Genomic DNA, 19,015 nt, shown 5'->3' with positions numbered 1-19,015 from the left:
AAAGCAGTCTGGCCTCAAATGAGCCTAGTTCTCATGATCTTTGCCCCAAACACAATACATTCTTTTGTGTTATCCTGGAAGTCTTAAACAATTTTGCACTCCATAAATACTGTCCTCAAATAACAGTGGGCATTGAGGACCTATAATGTGCTGATACTCATAACATTTTACAACTTATACTAAACACATTATCCGACATGATGTTTTACTCCCAGTATTCCACTAAGGGAATCTAACTCAGTCCAAGTAGTCCCCTGGCCAGAACTGGTGGGCACTCCACCTATGAAGTTGTCTCATTAAAAAAGCAAACAAATAAACAAAAGCAAAAACAAAAAAACTCTGCCAAAATGGGAATAAATTGAGGCAATTAGATGCTTATTCTAGAAACTGGAATTAGAAAATGTCAAGATAATAGAACTAGAGACTCAAATTGTAAGGCTACACTGAAAGAACTCAAGATAAATTACATGAAGTGATAAGCCAACTGTAAGTATGCAGAAATTATGAAGAAGCAGAAATCAGGAACAAAAGCAATATATAAAATAGCAAATGAAGTCTAGTGGCAGCAGAAGAAAAAATAACTTTAGTGAATTCTAGTAGAATTCAGTGGAATTCCAGTGAAGGAGATATGAAGAGTACCTGAGTTACACGAATGGCAGAGCTCCACCAGGGAAGACGCACAGAGCTATCCTGGAATGATTTACAATTCAACTCCAAAGGCCTGACTATACTACACTTTCTGCTCTTGAATACTTTAGGATTTCATTTCCCCTCATGCCTTGTATTTTAAAAATAAAAATCAATTTCTTGATATAGCTTAAGTTGGGTCTCTGTTCCTTGTAACAAAATAAAACAAAACAAACCACCACAAACCCAATTACAAAATACAGTCACTTGGGGGAGCCAAGATGGTGGGAGTAGGTGGAAGCTATTTACCTCCTCCCAGGACCACACTGGAATTACGACTTAAATACAGAACAATCACACTGAAAAACCAACTGAAGACTAGCTAGAGAGAAGCCTCATAACCAAGAATTTACAGAGGCCATATCGACACTGGCAGGAATGGCAGAGATGCTAAAAGAGCTGCCCCCACTCCTACAGGAAAGGGTTGAGGTTCTAGAGGGACAGCTCAGCTATGGGGGTTCCCCCTGGGAAGTGTGGGGTCTAAATCCTAAGCTGGGCTCCCTAGCACTGAGCACCAGAGCCAGGAAGAGGTGCCCACTTAACATCTGGTCATGAAAAGCAGTGGGGTTTCTGTATGATAGAAAGGAGTCTGCTAGAGACAGGCACCTCTTAAAAGGCCAATGGACAAAATTTAGTTTGCAGCCACTCACCCTGGGCTCCAGTGGAAAGAGGAACAGTAGACTAGAGTTGTATGAGGAAAGTCTGGGGTTTATGGCTCTGGGGGGAGCTGAAAGGACAGCTGCCAGGATCCCTGTGCTTTCATTCTCCCATACCACAGACACCATCCTTCTGGGGTGGGGCACTCACCTCCATGTTGACCCCAGGGGGAAAGCAAGAGCCCCTGACTGAGCTTTGTGGCTTCAGCACAGGGGCCATTTACTCCACTTTCCAGTAAACCTGACTGGCACTTCCTTACCATGGGAGATCCACTAGAACCCCCTTCAGGCTTCAAACCACAACTCCAGACTCCAGCTTCAGCGGCCACACCTGCTTGACTCCTAATGGCTCAACCCTACTGTGGGAAGGGCGGAATCCAAAACAGAGTGGGGGCCATACCCGCACAGCCCCAAAGCCTGACCAGCACCTCCTCCTCACCGGAGAGCCACTAGCTCCATCCTCCCAACACCAGGCTGCCCCACCCTGGTGTGCTCCGTCTCTGACCAGCAAATCTGGGACAGCCTAAGCTGGCCCCTCTAAAACAGGGGCCATTTTTCTCTCGTATGCCAAAACAGGGCAGAGCCCTTCCCTCACTTGGCCAAATCTTGGTCTGTTTGGGCATGACAAAACCTGCTGGCCTCACCATCACAATTCCCTGAAACCTGCCACAACACAAAGGTTTGTGAGCACCCAGAAGATGGCAGCTAGACTTGATGTATCTGGGGACATTTGCTGAGTGGCTTTAGACCCAGCACTGGCACAAAGTTTGAACCTGTATCAATATGGTAAACACAATCTGCCCCTACCTGCTGACTCACTGTGAACCTGTCTCATGCAGCTTGAGTATGGTTGAGTATCCAGAAGTTTTTTTATGACTGAGGCTGATAGACAACTAGCAGGAAGCTGGTGGGCAGAGGCAGGTGAAGGAGGATCTCAGGTGCCTTTGGACTTCTACTGACCTACCCTTAGGCCCAGTACTAGTAAAAGCTGGCCTTGGAGTGCAGCTTGGTCCTACCTACGCCAGCAGAGGCAGCTACAAATGGTGGATTCCTTTGTAGCTCCAAATGACTGCCCAGGGCCAGCCACAGGCAGCATCTGATATTGGCCTGTACCAGAGTTCTTCCAAAGAGACTCAGGACCAACATACTCAGTGGCCAGCTTCAGACAACACCACAGCAGGACCCAATAAGCTTCACCAGCAGCATATCTAAAGGGACATCTTGTTTGGCACCAAACTGAGGTGAATTCCAATTCATGTGGTTAACACCTGCACAGCAGCTCGCACACTGTGGATGGCATTGGGTCTCACAGTAAGCCAGCCGAGGATGAATCCCATGCATGAACAGGCCAACCACAATCACTCAATTACAAGAGGAGGACACACGTACCCCAAACGACATTCCTGGAGCATCCATCCTAGTTGATCAAGGAGACTGCAACAATGGACCCTATAGGACACCTACTATATTTGGTCACACTACCAAGACAGAGAATCACAACAGTTCTACCTAATATACAGAAACAAAAACAAAGAAGCAGCTAAAATGGGGAGACAAAGAACGAGGCCCCAGATGAAATAACAGGAGAAATCTCCGGAATAAGAGCTAAATGAAATGGAGGCAAACAATTTATAAGACATACAGTACAAAGTAATGGTTAGGGACTTCTGGTCAAGATGGCGACATAGGTAAACACAGTTCAACTCCTTGAACAACCACTTCTACATTACAACTAAATTGCAGAACAACCATCACTCAGAACTGGCAGAAATAGAGTTGAATGGAAGCCTCACAAATACAGAATTAAAGAAACCCCACCCAGTGCTCGCTTTGGCAGCACATATACTAAAATTGGAATGATACAGAGAAGATTAGCATGGCTCCTGTGCAAAGATGACATGCAAATTCATGAAGCATTCCATATTTTTAAAAGAACCAACTATATGAAAAAATATATTTGACAATAATACCTCAGACAAGGGTTTAATCTCGAAAATATAGAAAGAATTTACATGCCTTCACTCTAAGAAGACAAGCAACCCAATTAAAAAATGGGCAAAGGATTTGAACAGACACTTCTCCAAGGAGGACATACAGAGGATCCAGAGACACATGAAAAGATGCTCAATATCACTAGCTATCAGAGAGATGCAAATTAAAACCCCAATGAGATACCACTTCACACCAGTCAGAATGGATATCATAAACAAAGGAACAAACAAGTCGTGGAGAGATTGTGGAGAAAAGGGGACCCTAGTGCACTGTTGGTGGGAATGCAGACTGGTACAACCACTATGGAAAACAGTATGGGATTTTTCTGAGAAAACTAGAAATGGATCTGCCTTTTTTTTTTTAAAGATTTTATTTATTTATTTATCTTTAGAGGGGAAGGAGAGGGAGAGAAACATCAATGTATGGTTGCCTTTCGTGCATCCCCTGCTGGGAGTTGGCCTGCAGGGAACCAGCCTGCAACCCAGGCATGTGCCCTGACTGGGAATCGAACTGCGATCCTCTGGTTCACAGGCCCGCGCTCAATCCACTGAGCTACACCAGCCAGGGCTTGGATCTGCCTTTTGAGCCAGCAATTCCACTGCTAGGATTATATCCTAAGAACCCTGAAACACCAACCCAAAAGAACCTATGCACCCCAATGTTCATAGCACCACATCTTACAATAGCCAAGTGTTGGAAGCAACCTCGGTGCCCATCAGTAAATTAATGGACCAAAAAACTATGGTACATTTACACAATGGAATTCTATGCATGAGAAAGAAAGAAGGAGCTCCTACCCTTTGCAACAACAGCATGGATGGAACTGGAGAGTTTTATACTAAGCAAAATAAGCCAGGCAGTGAAAGACAAATACCATATGATCTCACCTTTAACAGGAACCTAAACAACAAAACAAACAAATAAGCAAAATATAACCAAAGACACTGAAATAGAGAACAGGTTGACAGTGACCAGAAGGGAGAGGGAAGGGAATTTCAGGGGGAAAGGGAAAAAAACTAGGGAGGGGTGGAAATGGGAGGGAAGTGGGGAGGGTTGGAGGTGTGGGCTGGGATGGGAATAAAAGACAGAAAACTGTACTTGAACAACAATTAAAAGAGAAAAAAAAAGAAACCACATCCATCCAGACTGGTAGGAGAGATGGACATGCAGAATGAGCTTGTCCCACATCCACACTGTGGTAGATAAAAATTTGGGAAGGATATCTCAGGAGTGAGGAACACCAGCCCCATTATAGGCCTCCCAGCCCAGGGTTCCAGTTCCAGGAAGATAAGCTCCCATAACTTCTGGCTGCATAACCAGTGAGGGATGACTTGGTAGAAGAACTTCTGCAGTCCCAAACAGTTCTTAAAGAACCCACACACGAACTGACTCAGACCCACTTCCTCTAAGCTCCAGCACAGAGATAGCATCTTGAAAGACACCAGTGGCATATACGGAGGAATGGAAGTATCTGGCATCAAAGCAAGAGGTAGGGGACAGCTTTTCTCCCAGACAGAAAGGTAGGCAGAGGCTATTGTCTCTTTTATGAACCTTCACCCACAGAGCCACAGAGATGACAGGTGGGTGCCATATCTGAGACCCCATCCACCTGGCTAATACTGTTTGCCTTGCCCTGGAGATCCCCTGTGACTCTGTCCCACCTAAGATGTTAACAGAGACTTTTACATATGAACGGCTGGCCTTGAATCATGCTTCACAACTCCCTTTTAGTATTTAATATTTAGTATTTAGTATTTAATATTGCTCAAGCAATACCATGGCTTGCTTGATAGTACCTCTTGCAGAGTGGCCCCAAGTCTGGCACTAGCAGCAGCCAGCCTAGATTCACGGTTTGGCTTTGCCTGGGAATCTCTGAGCCCAGCACAAGTAACAGCCATCTTATTACTTTATAGACATGGCAGGATGGCACCAGGAAAACACAGATGGGGACTTACATTGGCTTGCACCATCAGGGAAACTGCAGAGCCCGCTCTTCCAAGTGGACAGCTACAGACTATACCAGAGCACTCCCACCCTGCCCACGCACGGCTGATCCTCCATGGAAGGCGGAGATTGGTGGTCAGTGTTTCAGCCAGTCCTTGCAGCTGACTGGCCTGGGTAAATCCCTCCCATTGACTTGTCAACAGCAACCAAGGCTCAACTACAAGAGGAGGGTGAACTCAGAACATGAAGGGTATACCTGTGCCACTGGACCCTACGGGACACCTACTACATCAGGCCATGCTACCAAGACAGGGAGTCATAGAAGCTCTACTTAATACATAGAAACAAACACAGGAAGGCCACAGGCCAGCTGCCAAAATGAGGAAACATTGCCCAAATGAAAGGACAGATCAAAACTCCAGAAAAAGAACTAAACAAGATGGAGATAAAGAATCAATCAGTCCTGGCTGGTGTGGCTCAGTGGATTGAGCGTGGGCCTGCGAACCACACGATTGTGGTTCGATTCCCAGTCAGGGCACATGCCTGGGTTGCAGGCCAGTTCCCAGCAGGGGACTCATGAGAGGCAACCATACATTGATATTTCTCTCCCTCTCTCCTTCCCTTCCCCTCTAAAGATAAATAAATAAAATGTTTAAAAAAAAAGAATCAATCAGATGCAGTGTTCAAAACACTAGTTCTAAGGATGCTCAAAGAACTTAATGAGGACCTCAACAGCATAAAACAGATCCAGTCAGGAACAAAGAATTCACTAACTGAAATAAAGAACAAACACAGGAAAACCACAACAGAGTGGATGAAGCTGAGAATCAAATCAATGATTTGGAACAGAAGGAAATAAAAAACAACCAATCAGAACAACAAGAAGAGAAAAGAATTAAAAAAAAAACACCCAAGGACAGTGTGTTAGGAGCCTCTGGGACAACTTCAAGTGTTCCAACATTCACATATAGTAATGCTAGAGGATAAGATAAAGAGCAAGAAATTGGAAATCTATTTGAAATATGAATGAAAGAAAAGTTCCCTAATTTGATGAAGGAAATAAAAATGCAATTTCAGGAAGCCCAGGACCCCAAAAAGATGGATGTCAATAGGCCCACTCCAAGACACATAATAATTAGAATGCCAAAGGTTAAAGATAGAGACTCTTAAAAGCAGCAAGAGAAAGCACTTAGTTACCTACAAGGGAGAACCCATAAGACTGTCAGCTGATTTCTCAAAGGAAACTTCAGAGGCATAGAAGGGATTGGCCAGAAATATTCAGAGCCATAAAAAGCAGGGATGTACAGCCAAGACTGCTCTAGCCAGCAAAGCAATCATTTAGAATCACTGGCAAATAAATATGTTTCAGACAAGAAAAAACTAAAGGAGTTTATCATTACCAAAACATTATTCTATAAAATGTTAAAGGGACTTATTTAAGACAAAAAAAGAAGATGAGGCTCTCTGCCCCTCCTGTTCAACAGACAGTTGTGTCTTCCTGCACCATGCCAGCCTCAACCCTGAGACACGATGGTGAAAATTGGAGTGAATGAATTTGGCCGTATTGGGTGCCTGGTCACCAGGGCTGCCTTTTACTCTGGCGAAGTGGATGTTGTCGCCATCAATGACCTTTTCATTGACCTCAACTACATGGTCTATATGTTCCAGTATGATTCTACTCATGGCAAGCTTAAAGGCATAGTCAAGGCTGAGAACAGGAAGCTTGTCATCAATGTAAAGTCCATCTCCATCTTACAGGAGTGAGATCCCACCAATATCAAATGGGGTGATGGTGGAGCTGAATATGTTGTGGAGTCCACTGGTGTCTTCCCCACCATGGAGAACTTGAAGGGTGGAGCCAAGAGGGTCATCATCTCTGCCCCTTTTGCAGATGCCCCTATGTTTGTGATGGGTGTGAACTATAACGAGTATGACAACTTCCTGAAGATTGTCAGCAATGCGTCCTGCACCACCATCTGCTTGGTCCCCCTGGCCAAGATCATCCATGACAACTTTGGCATTGTGGAGGGACTCATGACCACAGTCCACGCCATCACTGCCACCCAGAAGACCGCGGATGGGCCCTCTGGCAAGTGGTGGTTTGATGGCTGAGGGGCTACCCAGAACATCATCCCTGCTTCCACTGGCACTGCCAAGGCTGTGGGCAAGGTAATCCCCGAGCTGAACGGGAAGCTCATTGGCATGGCCTTCCATGTCCCCACCCCCAATGTGTCAGTTGTGGATCTGACCTGCCGCCTGGAGAAAGCTGCCAAATATGACGACATCAAGAAGGTAGTAAAGCAGGCATCATAGAGCCCCCTCAAGGGCATCTTAGACTATACCGAGGACCAGGTTGTCTCCTTTCAACTTTAACAGTGACACCCACTCCTCCGCCTTTGATGCTGGGGCTGGCACTGCTCTCAATGACCACTTTGTCAAGCTCATTTCCTGGTATAACAATGACTTTGCTACAGCAACATAGTAGTGGACCTTGTGGTACACGGCCTCCAAGGAGTAAGAGGCCCCTGGACCACCAGCCCAAGTGACAGACAGGAAGAGAGACCATCAACTGCTGGGGAGTCCTTGCCCCAAACTGATCCCCCTACACATTGAGAATCTCCTGACCTCCAGTTTCCATCCTAGACCCCCTGAAGAGGGGAGGGGCTTAGGGAGTCCTGCCTTGTCATGCACCATCAATAAAGTTCACTGTACCCAGCCAAAAAAATAAAAATAAAAACTATGAATAATAAAATGGCAATGAATACATATCTATCAACAATTGGTATTGATGGTTGTCAGACGGGAGGGGCATTTGGGGTAACAGATGAAGAGGTGTGGCGATTAAGAAGTACAAATGGGTAGATACAGAATAGCCATGGGGATGTAATGTACAATATAGGAAATGGAAGAGCCAAAGAACTTATATGTATGACCCATGGACATGAACAATGGTGTGGGGATTGCCTGAGAAAGTAGGAGGTACTGGGTAGAAGGGGGCTAAGGGGAAAAATTGGGATAACTATAATAGCATAATGAATAAAATATAACTTTAAAAAGCAGTGGTTATAAAAATTTTCAACAGAATAAAAAGACATAGAAATCATAAAAAAGAAATAGTTAGAAATGAAGAACACTTGCCCTGGCTACTGTGGCTCAGTGGACTGAGTACCAGCCTGTGAATCAAAGGGCCACCAGTTCGGTTCCCATTCAGGGCACATGCCTGGGTTGAGGGCCAGGTCCCCAGGAGGGGACACATAAGAGGCAACCACACACTGATGTGTGTGTGTGTCTCTCTCTCCTTCCCTTCCCCTCTGTCTAAAAATTAATAAATAAAATCTTTTTAAAAAAGAAAAGAAAAAAATGAAGACTACAATTTCTGAAATGAAGACTAACCTAGAAGGAATAAACAATAGATTGGATGAAGCAGAGAAGAGAATCAGTGATTTGGAAGACAATGTAAAAGAAATACCCAATCAAAGGAACAAAAAGAAAAAAGAATTGAAAAAACCAAGATAGTTTAAAGAACCTTGGGGACAACATAAAGCATAATAACATCCACATTACAGGGATACCAGAAAGAGAAAAGGGAGAGGAAGAGACCAAGAACCTACTTAAAGAAATAATGGACAAAAAATTCCCTAACCTGGGAAGGAAAAAGACACCCAAGTCCAGGAAACAGAGTCCCAAACAAGATGAACCCAAGAGACCCACACAAAGACATGTCATAATTAAAATGGCAAAGGTTAAAGACAAAGAGAGAATCTTCAAAGCTGCAAGTGACAGTTAGCTACAAGGTAGCTTCTTCCATAAGGCTGGTATCTCAATAGAAATAGTTCAGACCAGAAGGGAGTGGCATGAAATATTCAAAGTGAGGGAAAGCAAGGGCCTACAACCAAGACTAGTTTACACAGCAAGGTCATCATTTAAAATTGAAGGAGAGATAAAAAACTTCCCAGAAAAGAAAACACTAAAGGAGTTTGTTACTACCAAACCAGTCTTCAAGAAATGTTAAAGGAAGCATTTCTTCTTCAAGAAATGCTTTCTTGAAGAAGGAGCAGGAGAAGGGGAAGGAGAAAAACAGAGGAACATAGTTAAAATAATAAAATGACAAATAAGTACCTATCAATAATCATTTTAAATATAATTGGCTTAAATGCTCAATCAAAAGACATAGGGTAGTTGAATGGATAAGAAACCAAGACCCATATATAGGCTGTCTACAAAAGACTCACCTCAAAATGAAAAACACACACAGATTAAAAGGGACAGAAAAATTTTTTAAAAGCTGGAGTAGTAATATTTTCACCTGATAAAAATAGACTTTAAAAAAGGCTATAGTAAAAGACAAAGAAGGACATTACATAATGATAAAGGGAACAATACAACAAGAGGAATAGAACCCTTTTAAACACATATGCACCCAACATAAGAGCACCTACATATGTAAGGCAAATCTTGACAAGCATGAAGGGAGAGATTCAGTAATACATTCGGAGTAGGGATTTTAACACCCTATTGACATTAATGGATAGATCTTTCAGGCAGAAAGTCAACATGGAAACAGTGGCCTTAAATGACACACTAGATCAGATGAATTTAATTGATATCTTCAGAGAATTTCACCCCAAAACAGCAGAATATACCTTTTTTTCAAGTTCACATGGAACATTTTCTAGGATAGATCCCATGTTACGACTCAAAACAAATCTCAATAAATTTAAGATTGAAATCATATCAAGCATCTTCTTTGACCATAATGGTATAAAACTAGATTATCAGCCCTGGCTGGTGTGGTTCAGTGGACTGAGTGCTGAGAACCAAAAGGTCACCCGTTCAATTCCCAGTCAGCGTACAGGCCTGGGTTGTGGGCCAGTTCCCAGCAGGGGCCAGTTCCCAGTAGGGGACACACGAAAAGCAACCATACATTGGTATTTCTCTCCTTCTCTCCTTCCCTTCCCTTCTAAAGATAAATAAATAAAATTTTTTTAAAAAGATAGCTTGAAACAAATGAAAATGAGAACACAACAACCCAAAAGCTATGGAACACAGAGAAAGTAGTCTTAAGGGGGAAATTCATAGCATTACAGGGCTATCTTGAAAAACAAACAAACAAACAAAACCTCAAATAACCAATCTAAGTTTACATATAAAGAAACTTGAAACAAACAAAGCCCAAAGTGAATAGAAGGAAGGAAATAATAAAGATCAGAGCAGAAATAAATGAAATAGTCTTAAAAAAATACAAAAGATCAATGAATCCAAAAGCTGGTTTTTGAAAAGATAAACAAGATTGACAAACCTGTAACCAGATTCACCTAGAAAAATAGAGGACCCAAATAAATAAAATCAGAAATGAAAGAGAAGTAATAACTGATACCACAGCATTTTAAGGAAATATTATGAACAAGTAAGTACCAACGAAATGAACAATCTGGAAGAAATGGATAAATTCCTAGAAGCATACAATCTTCAAAAACTGAATCACAAAGAATCAGAGAAACTGAATAGACAGATTAAAACTACTGAAATTGAAGCAGTAATCAAAATACTCCCAACAAATAAGAGTACTGGACAGGATGACTTCACAGGTGAATTTTACCAAACATTCAAAGAACTAAAACCTTTCCTTATCAAACTATTCCAAAAAAATGCAAGAGGAGGGAAGACTCCCAAGCTCATTTTATGAGGCCAGCATTATCCTAATTCCAAACCAGATAAAGACACTACAAAGAAAGAAAATTATAGGCCAATATACCTCATGAACACAGATGCTAAAATCCTCAACAAAACAGTATAAGCAAACTGGATCCAGCAATGTATATGTGGAATCTAATGAACAAAATTTGCTAATAAGCAAAACACAGACAGGCTCAGAGACAGAGACCAGATTGACAGCTGTCAGAGGTGGGTGTTTAGGGGACAGGGTGAGGGTAGCAATGGAGGGATTGAGCAAGAAAGGAAAAAGGAGAAAAATCTCATTGACACAGATAACAGTGTGTTGATACAGGGGTAGGGAGGGGTGGGGGAGTGGAGGAGAGTATGGAGGGGATAAGTGATGATGAAAGGAGACTTGACTTGGGGTGGTGAACACACAGTACAGTGTATAGACGATGTGTTGTGGAATCGTACACCTGAAAATTGTATGATTTTGTTAACCAGAGTTACTCCAATAAATTCAATAACAAGGAAAAAAATAACAACTCTTCCGAGATTCGATGACTCATTATTTATCTCTAGTAGACCACACCTATTTGTTCACACAATGTATTACCAAATAAGAAATGTTTCCCCTAAAACCTTAAAGGAAATGATGATTTGCTTAAAGTAATCATTATAAACTGGAAAGTAAAATATCTTATGCAGTGTTATGATGACCATTAGATTAGCCCTGGTCAGCTATGCTTACATAACTGACACTTCTCATTCCTGTTCAAGAAAAAGGATACACTCCTTCAGTCCTTTCAAGTGGCCTAAGAACATTATGGTCAAAACTTCCTCATTAATGCTGAGAATAATTACTGTGATAACCATTTCTCCAGGACTTATGAAGTAATTCCACCTTCAACAGTTTGACTCCCACACTGGTATTACCGCACCAAATTAAGCAACTCGTCATTTTTATTTTGAAAATTTTACAACCCATCCCTAGTTTGGGGTACTGTGTATTATGCAGACTCAAATAATGAACTACAATAATCTTTAATCACATTCCTGGTGCACACATTTTTAAATGGCCTGCTACATTTAATAAATAGTTTTAACTTTGGAGTTCATGTCCCTAAGTTTGTTTTTATAAAAGAATGAAATCAAAGTAGAAAAACACTTAAGAAGAAAGCATTCATAACTCTACCCCCCAAAGCCACTATTGCTTAGTATTTCCTCTAGATGATTTTCAATAGATTTCTTCAAAAGTATTGTAACCACAATGTACACGTGGTTATACACAATATACAACAATGTTCATAACCGTATTATTCACAATAGCCAAAATATAGAACTAACCCAAATGTCCACAAAATATCATATGTACATATATCATTCAGCCTTAAAAAAAGAATGAAATTCTGATACACGCTATAACATGGACAAACCTCGAAAACATTATGCTAAGTGAAATAAGCCAGATATAACAAAAGACAAAAAATTGTGTGATTCCATTTATATGAGGTTCCTTGAACAGGCAAATTCAGAGGCAAAAAAAGTAGAAATAGAGACTACCAGGACTGGGAGGACAAAAGGGGGAGTTGTTATTTAAAGGACACAAAGTTTCAGTTTGAGGGGGCTCTATGATGCCTGCTTTACTACCTTCTTATAAAACACTGTGATGGTTATAAAATGCCACTAAATTGTATACTTGAAAAGGTTACCAGTTCAATTCCCAGTCAGGGCACATGTCTGGGTTGCCAGCCAGGTCCTCAGTAGCAGGTGCGGGAGAGGCGACCACACACTAATGTTTCTCTCCCTCTCTTTCTCCCTTCCTTCCCCTCTGTCTAAAAATAAATATATGAAATCTTTTTTTTAAAAAGGTTAAAGTGATAGATTTTATATTATGTATAGTCTGCCCAATAAAAAAAATTTTAAGTAGAAAATTTCTGCTTTAGGCTATGTCTTAAATGGTGACTTAAAAACCAGGGATGAAGGAGCAACAAAAGGGTAGAGTTCGAGTAAATAAACTTGTGTGAAAGGAAAACATTTAGCTCACTGCCAGGGGAGTTGAGAAAATGTAAGTCAGGGAAGGCCAAATTAGAGAGAAATTTGTGAGCCATGGACTCTACGCTGGCAACATCTTATAGCAAGATGGTGAGTATTTTAATAAAGGGAATAACTTAATTAGGCCTGCATTTTATATTTGTGGGAAACGAGCAAGAATGGAGGCAAAGAAATAAGTTAAACTGTAAAAATAATTTAAGCATACATGAGGCCCGAACTAAAGAACTTATGAAAATGAGGTAGGAAGAGCTATAGGGAATATTTGTGAAATAAAGTCAATAGGGCAGGATGTAGATAGTCAAGTACAGAGAGGAGTCAGAGATACTGGTGTTCAGTTCAGGTAATTTGGCTCCATTAACTAAGTCAGAGACTATGAGGACAAAGAGAATATGGGCAGGGGAGGGGGAGAAGAGTAACTGAAGTTCATTCTCAGCAAGTACTTTTTGGTATCTTGTTCTTCTAGAAATAATCTTTTTAAGTCATGTAAAAATAGTTCTGGAAGAATACATAAGAATTTAAAGAGTAAATATGGGGAAATAGGGAGACAAAGTAAGAGAATTATGTTTTTATAGTATACTCTTTTGAATCTTTTGATTTTTATTGAAAAATATATCATTACATATTCAAATATTTTAATGATTTTTTAAAGTTATATAAAAATCAACTTTAAAGGCTGTCCTAAAAGAATGAGAAGAAATCTAATAGTGCTATGTTTTGGGGGACCTTAATTATTCACTTAGAGATATTGGAAAAAGAACTCATTAATTACAATTTCTGGTTGCTTTCTTAAGTTTTTTCATTAAATAACTTAATTTTATGAATGATTTTTAAGTATGATGATTTCCAAATAATTAAGCAATACAAAATAAATTGTTCCTTAAAGACATCTATGTTCATTTTCCAAATTTTGTCTTTCCATATGAAATGTTTACACACTTACATAGATTTAAAAACAAACTTGATCTTAAGCCTTGGTGTTATTGTTACAGTTTGAACTGTGTCCTCCAACAAGACACAGTAAAGCCCTAACGCCCAGTACTCAGAGTATGACCTCATTCGGGACAAGGTTAAGATGAGGCTATACTGCAGCAGGGAAAATCTTAACCCAACTATGACTGGTGTCCTTGGGATGGGAAGATGTGGACAGAGATACAGAGGGAAGATGGCCACAGAGGCAGAGACTGGAGTTATACTGCCAGAGACCGACAAACACCTGTGTTACCAGAAGCTTAAGAGCCAAGAAGAGTCTCCCCAAGAGGCTTCAGAGAGAATATGTCCCCGCCAACACACTGATGTCAGACTTCTAGCCTCTGGAACAATGAAAGAACTATTGTTCTGAGCGATCCAGTTGGTATTTGTTATGGCAACCCTATGTAACTAACACAACTCAGCTAATTAATACCAATAGGAAATGTTTACTCCCCACTCTTGCCTTCTTTAGTGTCTCAGTCTTATCACTCGGCAAGACCCACTATAAAAGGTGTTTATGTCTGAATTTATCAAACTTACTCTTAGGAAAGACTCTGATTTAGCATTAAGAAGTTGGTTCATGCCCTGGTCAGGTGGCTCAGTTTGTTGGAGCATCATCCTGTGCACCAAAAGGTTGCAGTTTGATTCCTGGTCAGGGCATGTACCTAAGTTGCAGGTTCAATCCCCGGTCAGACTGTGTATGGGAGGCAACTGATCTATGTTTCTCTCTCACATCAATGTTTCTCTTTCTCTTTCTCTCTCTCCTTTCCTTTCTCTTTGAAATCAATGAACATATCCTCAGGTGAGAATTTAAAAATAAAAAACGCAAAAACCTAAAACTAAAAAAAAAAGTTGTTTCATGTTTTATGCTAGACTATATCTAATCCAAGTTTTTCTAGTTCATTCACATTAAAATACAATGACACCCAAATCTAACAAATGAAAACTTCACGGAAAGAGAGGCTTGACTTCTGAATTTCTAACATTATACAGACAATATACATTTCAATGAATATTAAGGAGGAATCAAGTAAATACCTAGTGAACATAATGATCTACCTATTTTAAAGTAACTTTCTTTTTTTAAAAAAGATTTTATTTATTTATCTTTAGAGGGGAAGGGAAGGAGAGAAGGAGAGAAATATCAATGTATTGAGTCCCCTGCTGAGAACTGGCCTGCAACCCAGGCATGTGCCCTGACTGGGAATCGAACTGCAATCGTGTGGTTCGCAGGCCCGCATTCAATCCACTGAGCTACATCAGCCAGGGCTAAAGTAACTTTCGAGGAGCTATTTCTTTCATAGCCCAGGATCTATGTCCACTTAAAGTCCTGATTCTGTTAGCCAAAATTACAAACATAAATTGAAGATAAGAAACCAATCACATTTTAAACCTTTAGAGCAATTGTTAGAAACTATAAGGAAACTTAAAAAAAAAAAACCCTCCCCTACAAGAACTAGCAGGTATCATAATTGCAGAGGATTCCTCTTTGTATTAGAAAAAGTAAAGATAAATCAGAAGCAAGGAAAAATACAAAACACCACCAAATTAAACTTGGGATCCTAAGAACAACCAAAAATATACAGAATGATTATGACAAAAAATTTAAATGCGGTGGGTAAACACACAAGTAGCAGAGCCTGCCAATACCCCCTTTGTCCTCACAAGTCCAACAGATACTGAAGGCTTCTTATTGTAAAAGCACCTGCAACTCTTCTTAAGCGCTGTGCTCAGACCACAGAGACATCAGGTGCCAGGGAGTTATTCACAATCTAAGAGTAGCCCATAACCAATGACTAGTAACAATTTTAATAGATAATTACTTCAGTTTCCTCACCCTTCCTGGTAGAAAAACTACAAGACACTTTCTACACGTTTTTCCCAGATGTGAAAACATTGATGTGAGAGAGAAACACAGATCAGTTGCCTCCCATACACTCTGACCGGGGATTGAACCTTCAACCCAGAGGTCAGTAGCAGGACTGAGACCCAGATGCTCAGGTTTTCCACCTGTTCATTTACATACTTTGTGTATGAGTTTTCTTCCTGGTCTTGATTCTCCAGCCCCTGACTGTGCTCCCTGACACAGCTCCCAAGGAAACAACTTGCGCTCCAATTCTTGCTTCTGAGGAAACCCAACCTAGGACCTACACCTAAGCTTAAATTAAAAGGCAATGAATCTCAAATATAATTCAAAATGGCACAGTCTTCACAAAATTCATAAGGAGTTTCTTCTTAATTTTCATTTATAAATTACATTGCATCAACAATTTTTCAGGTTAGTGATGACAGGATGGATCCTGCAGCCTATATCTTCTCATGTATGCATCTCTCCCAGACTCACATCTCCTACTATACTCCTTTCTGTTTGCTCCAGACTATTAAGAAAATAAGTAGCACAATACAGGCCTCTGGGTTCCAAGACCAAGCACCTCTGACCATAATTATTAATAGTGTGCTTAAGTTTAAACATTAATTCTATACTTGATTTCTTTCTTAATAGTATACAGCTGCCAAATCAACTTTGAGTCTTCCAAAATTATTTAAAATAAACGAGGGACCTGGGTGGTGTGGTTCAGTTGGTTGGGCATGCTCCCACAAAGTGAACGGCTGCTGATTCGATTCCCAGTCAGGGCACATGCCTAGGCTATGGGTTTGGTCCCCACGTTGGGGTGCATGTGAGGCAAGCAATCAATGTTTCTCTCTCGCATCGATGTTTCTCTCCCTTTCTTTGTCCTTCCCTTCCTCTGTTTCTGAAAATAAATAAATAACATCTTTTAAAAATAAATAAGAAAGGAAGGAAGGGGGAGAGGGAGAGAGAAGGAGGGAGGGAGGGAGGGGTGAAGGAGGGAAGGGAAGGAAAAGATAATCAGTTTCCAAACATGAGAAAATGAGAAAATGAAAAGTTAAAAAGAAAGAAAATCCTTCCTATGACAAAGAATCATAAAAGCAAGGGCATCTTTATGAAAGATGTTAATAAATAAGAAAATATATAATTAAGACACTGCTATTATATTTTTAAAAGATTTTATTTATTAATTTTTCAGAGAGGGGAAGGGAGGAAGAGAGAAACATCAATGTGTAGTTGCCTTTCACATGCCCCCTACTAAGACCTGGCCCACAACCCAGGCATGTGCCCTGACTGGGCATTGAACCAGTGACCCTTTGATTCACAGGCTGGCACTCAACCACTGAGTCACACCAGCCAGGGCAAGGCATTGCTTTTTTAATGTAAAAGACAAGTTGATCGAATTTACACTAAAATCTTCAAAACTAATTTTGAAACATTTGTTACAATATAACTAATAACTATTCATTACAACATGATAGGAAACACATTTGAATATTAAAGTCAATGACATATATTTACTCCATAAAAGATTAAAATTATTTGTCTACTTTCATAGTAGATCCCCTATGGAAGACAATTCCTTGTATAAATCCACAAAGCCTATATATTCAATAATTTTTCTAGATTCAGTAAGTTTTTCACCACAAAACCACACTTCTCTAACACTAAATCTTGAAGCTATATATAGTAACCATATAAGCAATCAATATTATAGCTAAATATGGCTTTTTAAGGACACAAAAAGCTTGTCACCATGACCCTTTGTTGCCAAAAGAAAATAAAATCTCTCAACAATTTTTAACAAAAAAAAGATCCTTGGGAGTTTGAAATTCTGTAACAACATTAGATATTTTATGTGGTTTATTTTAAATTTTTAATCAAGAAAAATGAACTTAAGTATCTAAAGAAGCTGTAAATTTTTACTTACATATTCAGGTTTTAGTTTTTTATCTCCTCCTCTCACAGCCACTTTTTCTAGTTTATCTATAATGGGCCCAATCATTTCCTCATCTTTAAGCTGAAGCTCTTCATGTATTATTTCTATATCTCGAATAGGATCTACACTTCCTTCAACATGAGTGATATCATCATCTTCAAAAGCACCTAAAATGAATTAAAAGGAAGCAATTCAATGAAAAAAAGTAATCCAGAAGGTCATCATTAAAGATCCCTATGAGGTGAACAGTTATACACATCATTATGAATTCTTACAAGTAGGACAAAGCATTTTTTCCTCTTCAGCAATATTTAAGGCACTAGGAACAAAACAGTAATTCAAGAGCCTTGACATTTCAAAAACTGATTCAAGTAAATAAAATTATAATCCCTACACAAAGAAAATTATGCTCCAGAACTATTGGTATTTTCAGGTTTGGTACATTAAGATACTGAATTCCAGGCCTGAAGTTCTAAACACTATTAAGGTTTCCAAGGGAAACCGGATTTGGAGGAGGGGGCGAAATCATCTGGCAGACCTCTTCCTTGCTTCAATCTACTTTATCACTGTGGTTCTGACGGTGATTAGATAATGAACCACTCAGACACACAATTTACACAGCAGCTAATTTCATCGGCCTGATTTGAGGGTATGGTTTTTAGGGGGCTATCAAAGAAGCAGATGAAGGTGCATTTGTCATATATGAGTGACAACCATTCACACTATCTGAACCAAATGGTGCTGGCCCTTATTAGAAACACATGCTATTATCACATATTTAAAGTGCAGTTGAAGCCATAATTTCAAATTGCCGACTGGAAACATAAGGGTAAAACAACCAGATATTACTGGAGCATGTGTACTGACTTTATGCCCTTTTGAAGACATAATGTGGCAACATAATTCAACTGGGATTTACTCAAATTACCCGATAAAGAACAGTATCACAAAAATAAACAAATTCTAAGAAGTATTATAAATAGAAAGCAATGATATACCTATAAACAATAAACACATTTATAAACAAATTGTTAATTAATTTAATTAAAATTACCAATTAAATGAGATGTTTTCAAACATAATGTATCAATTACTTTAGGTACTATAAGAGTCATGAGACAGTTTGCATTTTATGGGAGAAAACAGTGACTATTGCTCATTCTTCATACCAAAAACCAAGATATTTTCATTACAGATTACAAAAAGTTCTTAAATATAATTTCCCAAAATTAAAAATGGTTAAGCTGTTTGTATCTTAACGTGGAATTA

At 39.9% G+C, this 19,015-nt stretch overlaps 1 protein-coding gene, 1 non-coding gene and 1 pseudogene across 2 annotated transcripts in view; 2 read left to right on the top strand and 1 right to left on the bottom strand.

The window, feature by feature from the left end:
- OLA1 (Obg like ATPase 1) overlaps positions 1–19,015 on the bottom strand; it is a 167,684-nt gene that overhangs the window by 62,332 nt on the left and 86,337 nt on the right. Inside the window, exon 5 of the mRNA XM_037044431.1 lies at positions 17,738–17,913. Within this exon, the coding sequence (XP_036900326.1) occupies positions 17,738–17,913 (176 nt within the window). The remainder of the gene's footprint in view (positions 1–17,737; positions 17,914–19,015) is intronic.
- LOC118986002 (U6 spliceosomal RNA) lies at positions 3,165–3,271 on the top strand. The gene has a single exon (XR_005066245.1). It is a non-coding gene; the product is annotated as a U6 spliceosomal RNA (small nuclear RNA).
- LOC118985694 (glyceraldehyde-3-phosphate dehydrogenase-like) lies at positions 6,795–8,004 on the top strand (annotated as a pseudogene).

Source organism: Sturnira hondurensis, unplaced genomic scaffold, assembly GCF_014824575.4.
Source record: "Sturnira hondurensis isolate 20B ecotype Veracruz unplaced genomic scaffold, ASM1482457v3 Scaffold0004136, whole genome shotgun sequence".
Taxonomy (NCBI): Eukaryota; Metazoa; Chordata; class Mammalia; order Chiroptera; family Phyllostomidae; genus Sturnira; species Sturnira hondurensis.
Note: the sequence above shows the minus strand (reverse complement) of the source record. Positions and strands in the feature narration are given on the sequence as shown.